The sequence below is a fragment of the Stegastes partitus genome, unplaced genomic scaffold (assembly GCF_000690725.1).
Source record: "Stegastes partitus isolate 25-593 unplaced genomic scaffold, Stegastes_partitus-1.0.2 Scaffold812, whole genome shotgun sequence".
Classification (NCBI taxonomy): Eukaryota; Metazoa; Chordata; class Actinopteri; family Pomacentridae; genus Stegastes; species Stegastes partitus.
Window position 1 is genome coordinate 92,568 of NW_007578543.1, and position 5,376 is coordinate 97,943.

The 5,376-nt window shown below is 43.3% G+C and overlaps 1 protein-coding gene across 1 annotated transcript in view; it reads right to left on the reverse strand.

Annotated features, from left to right (window-relative positions):
* Positions 1-5,376, reverse strand: part of LOC103365115 (cadherin-18-like) — a 156,130-nt gene that overhangs the window by 75,642 nt on the left and 75,112 nt on the right. The window contains exons 5-6 of the mRNA XM_008292459.1: positions 5,035-5,222; positions 943-1,196 (exon numbers count right to left, since the gene is read on the reverse strand). Of these exons, the coding sequence (XP_008290681.1) occupies positions 943-1,196; positions 5,035-5,222 (442 nt within the window). The remainder of the gene's footprint in view (positions 1-942; positions 1,197-5,034; positions 5,223-5,376) is intronic.

A 5,376-nucleotide genomic window follows, 5' to 3' on the forward strand; every position in this document is an offset into this window, starting at 1 on the left:
TGCAGCCCGTATTGAAATATTTTAGCTACAAAAAGGACGATCTTGACCAAAACAGGTTGTTTGTCTGCAGCGTCCTGCAGTTCTTGCAGATCTGCACGACTGGTCTCTGTATGCAAAAAGCTACTTCAGGTGACTTAGCTTTGAAAAGTGGTATGTAATACCATCCATCCATTATCTATACTCTGCTTAATCCTCACTGGGGTCGTGGGGGGCTGGAGTCTATCCCAGCTGACTTACGGTGAAGGCAGGGGACACAGGGGCTACAGACAACCAAGCACACTCACCTACGGACAATTCAGAATCACTAGTTAACCTCAACAACAGGAGGAAGCCAGAGAACCTGGAGAGAACCCACGCTGCACGGGGAGAACATGCAAACTCCACACAGAAAGATCTCCGGCATCCTTACCAGGACGTGAACCAGGGATCTTCTAGCTGTGAGGTGACGGCGCTAACCAACACGCCACCTTGCAGCCCTATGTAGTACCATGACACACATATGTTTCTCAAGTGTCCATCCCAGAGCTGTGTGGACAATTCAACTAGTGGAATATTATGCAGCTGTAGCGGCCATGCGGTCCAGCTGAGCAACGAAACCCTTCAAAAGTCTGACTGTCCACTTTACAAATGAGAACTTGCAAATGAAAAGTCGTTGTGTTTGTCCCAGATGATTATACAAGTGAGAATACTGCAGCAAGAATGAGAGAAGTTTTGGTTGTTTGTGGCCTCTATGAGCGACCTCAACAGACAATGTGGTGAACATAATGAAGGCTGCAGAGCTTTGATCCCACACTGCATATCTAATTGGTAAATTATACAAGTGCTGGATTTACTAAGCTACATACTGCAGAAAACCTGAATATCAGCAATACCGTGCAGCCCTATGACGTACTCATGCAAAAGCACCTGCGCAAACATCACATAACCGCCTGTCTCCTTTACCTGATGGCGCTGTTTGTGCTGTCAGGGTCCACAGCAGTCACAGTCCCGACCTGGGTGCCTGCAGGGGAGTTTTCATACACGTCCAGGATGTAGTAGTCCATGGAGAAGACGGGAGGCTCGTCCACGTCGCCCACGATGACGCGCAGCGATGTGGAATCCTTAAATGGCCCCAGGTGGGAGAAGCGGGAGTCTGGGTGAGTGTTGGAGCCTTCGATGTTCAGTGTGTGAACTTTTCTCTTCTCGTAGTTGAGCGGCTGTGGAGGAGACAGAAAGCACATCCTATTAGAGACACATTTGAAAGACTAACCCTTAAAGGTCAGGACATTTTGCATTAAAAGTTACATCTTGTTAATAATTGACAATTTGATGCAACACAGTGGCGAAAGAGCAGCTTAATGCAGCCTTGTCTTGAAATACAAAGTACATTATAGCACAAATACCTCCGTTCCCATCTGTCACTTCAGTTTACCTGCATCCCTGCTGTCACAGTTCAAAGGCTGCGGAGCCAAATCAGGCACATTCAACCATCTCAAAGGATTTCAACTCAGCTGAAGCTGGCGGCACCAGCCATGCATGCTGGATTTGATCCAATTTAATTTCCTGTACAGTTCACTTTGGTATTTTTGAAAGAGGAAGAACATTCTTCAAGCTGTGACCTTGCACTTGATAAATCTGCTGCTGGTGACTCTCATAGCAGCAGCTGGTTAGCTGCACAATCCGCCCGAACGTTAAACGAAACGTTTTGGCCTTTTTCACTGTAGCTGATCGTAATGTCTCCAAAATGCACTTTGATAGAAGAATTACACTTGATTTGCTCACATTTATTTGAAAGTACCTTTATTTTCTTGGCAGAAATAAAACTAAACGAATCAAACTGCATGATTCAGGACATCAGTGTCTGTTGCAGCTTTTACAATCCGATTACTGTTGGAGATGAAAACATATCGATGTTGTACCACCCATGACCAGTTTGATTGTGAGCAGAAAAGACTGTTGCACCATTATTTCAAGTCCCAGGATGATATACTAAACAACATGGTAATTTACCCTGATATTCTGGATTAAATCTAATCACATTAACAGCGGAGGTAGAGAAGAAACCACAGAACACTCAAGTAATGAGCTAAAGCCCAATTTTTAAGTCGTGATGTTATGTTTTTAACATTCTTAATTTTACTTTTAATGACCAAAACCTGGATGATGAAAATAAGTGCCTAAATAGATATTTAAAAGCAGGACTTGTTTTCACACTGTGGTACTGCTGATTGTGACTAATTCTTTCCTCGCTGCTGCACCGACAGCTGTCTTTCAGTAACTACTCGGCCTTTCTTTCATCATTTGCATCATTTCCCAAGCTAAGATAATAAAATCTATGATTAACTCTAATTGCATTTAAGACCACTTTACAACAGTGTTTTGTTAGGAAATGTCTGACAGTCCAGAGGGCAAAATAACTGGAAAGCTGTTTGAAAAAATACATCTTCAACATATACATATATATATATATAGATGAGACGAACTACTGCAGTGAAGATGTGCACAAGACCAGAGGGCTGACTAAACTGAACTTGGAATTCTGTAAAACATGCTGTTGCCAGTATTCTGCACATACGATAATGATTCTCAGACACTGTGCATGTGTTGACCTCGTCAGAGGTGGGAAGTAACGAAGCACAAATACTTTGTTACTGTACTTAAGTAGATTTTGCAGGTATCTGTACTTTACTTGAGTATTACTTTTACTCCCTACATTTGAACACAAATATCTGTACTTTCTACTCCTTACATTCTCAAAACTAACTCGTTACTTCTTTCAGCCTCCACGGATGACGACATGACGTAAAAGACAACAAACGTCTTTATCTTTACCAGCAGTGTGCAATTTGTCACTGAAGCTCAGCACAGTCCTGCCTGCCTCAGCTGCCTGCCAGAGGCTTTTTAGCTCTGCAGGACTGATTTTCAGACCCAAAAGGGCTGAAACGTCTTCATTCAAAGAACTTTGAGAACCAGCTTCTACTGAGGCTCAATAAAAGATGTTGGTAGTCTTGAAGAGACGAGTGTTGATTATAGGGTTTAATGTTTATAATGTTGCTAAAATGGAAAACTGTCCAGTGATATTTTTCTCTGTAGCAGCACTGTGCAGCTTCTTAAAGGATGAAAACAATCCTATTTTGTGTGCTTAACACCTTTTTTCGTTTTGCAGTTATCAAAAGAGGCATCACGTATCATCTGAGCTAAAAATTCATTTTTACTTTTGTACTTAAGTAAATTTCTGAACCTGCACTTTTTTACTTTGACTTGAGTAAAGGAGTTGGATCAGTACTTTTACCTTTGCCAGAGTCCATTTTTACACAAGTATCTCTACTTCTACTTAAGTAAAGAATGTGAGAACTTTTGCCATCTCTGGACCTTGTACAAGTTTGGAATATTAACTCACATGTGAGGATAACGTGAAGTCCACCTGGTGTAGCTTCTACATTCAGAGATGAATTTCTCATGGCTGATATGCTTTAATGACCTTGACAGCAGCTGGCAGGACTCTGACTGTGTTGCATTATTTATTTACCAGTTTATTTACAATGGTTGGTTCATGCTCGGGCTGCAGGGTGGCGCAGGTGGTTAGCACAGTTGCCTCGCAGCAAGAAGGTCGCCGGTTCACGTCCCAGTGGGGGCACCGGAATCTTTCTGCGTGGAGTTTGCATGTTCTCCCCGTGCAGCGTGGGTTCTCTCCGGGTTCTCCAGCTTCCTCCCACACAGTCCAAAAACATGTTGAGGTTAATTGGTGATTCTAAATTGTCCGTAGGTGTGAATGTGAGTGTCCTTGGTTGTCTGTCTCTAAGTGTAGCCCTGTGATAGACTGGAGACCTGTCCAGGGTGTCCCCTGCCTTTGCCCTAAATCGGCTGGAATAGGCTCCAGCCCCCCCGCGACCCTAATGAGGATTAAACGGTGTATAGATGATGGATGGTTCATGCTTTTATTCTGAAAGTTAGTTCTGAAAGAAACTCCAAGTTCTAGAAGTTTTCCGTCCAAGTTCTCTTTCAAACATATGTTTCGTTTAGCAATCTGTCCACCAAGTCGTGTGCACAATCTAAACACACAATCATTCTATTCGTCTGGCTGAGCACGGTGCACAGATTTCTATGCATATATTCTTTCTTCACCTTTGACCCCCTGACTGGCTGGCTTCACACATTTATGGGACAGATGAGCCGCTGCAGCAGCAAAGCCTCGTTTTACGCCTTGTGCCTGAGCTGCAGTTGGTTCCAAATAGACCTTTTTCACCGCAGAGAGTTTTTTTTTTTCTTCGCCACACCAGGGAAAGTTAAATAATTGGCTGCAATGGCTCAGTCTCAGTAAGCCGCGACAGTAAGCCAGCAAGAACAATAAGCAGCACCTTCGAAACAGGGCTACCTAAATGGAATTAATTTGTTTTTAATGATATCAGTTTCACCTTTGTTCTGTGATGTGCCAAATTATCTGCTGTGAAAAGGCTCCGTGAGCACTTTTTGTGCCGTGGATTAAATCCCATTTTGACACTGAACACTGCCACCGAGGGACTCAGCAGATAATACTTCACCTAACTGTCAAGCTTCAAATTGTAAGCTTCAAGTGAAAGATACTGGTGTGTCTGTGCGCCTCCGGTTCCTGTAAAATGCTTCCTTTCATACTGTGTGTGCAGCAGTTATTAAATATTAAAAGATAACCTGCTCTACAGTATGTATGCAAGGAGACAGATGACACTGTCCAGGAACTGCATAGAAAATGAAGCAGAACTTTTCTTGCCAAACTCATCCTTTTTTTTTTTTTACTCATTATGGCTACAAATGTGTAATTTTTTTTGTATTTTATTTTATGTTGCACTGAGGCAATGTGACCAGCCCTTTTAATCACAAATGTCAACGCCTGATACATGAGTCAAGCTAAGCTGCCACTGCACAGAGACTAAACAGAAGCCAGAGAAGAGAAGCTTCATCCTGTTCTGTTTTTTCCCACCACTCTGCCCTTCACAGCTGCACTTCAAACTGCAGTTCACACTCAGGAAAACATGATGCACTTACATAAGCGTCAGTGTTGTGATCTGTGATTCATACCTGCTTGAGGGAGATGATTCCCTCCCTGCGGTCAGCGTCGGTGCTGATAGTGAAGATGGCAGCTGCGTCCGCATTAGTGATGCTGTAGGTCATCTCCGCGTTCTGCCCTTCGTCTTCGTCGTTGGCTCTGATCCGACCCACCGCTTTACCTACCGGAGCCAGTTCTGGGACGTACAGCTGGTAGCTCTCTGCAACGCAAACACGGTGCATTAAGCCTCAGAACAATACTTAGTGCTTTTTATGGTGCAGCTTAAAAGTCTTCTCTCAATATTTACTCCAGTTGTTCGCTCTCATTTCCCACAGCAGCAAATGGAGTTTGCATGCAAGTTTTATAAAGTGCCC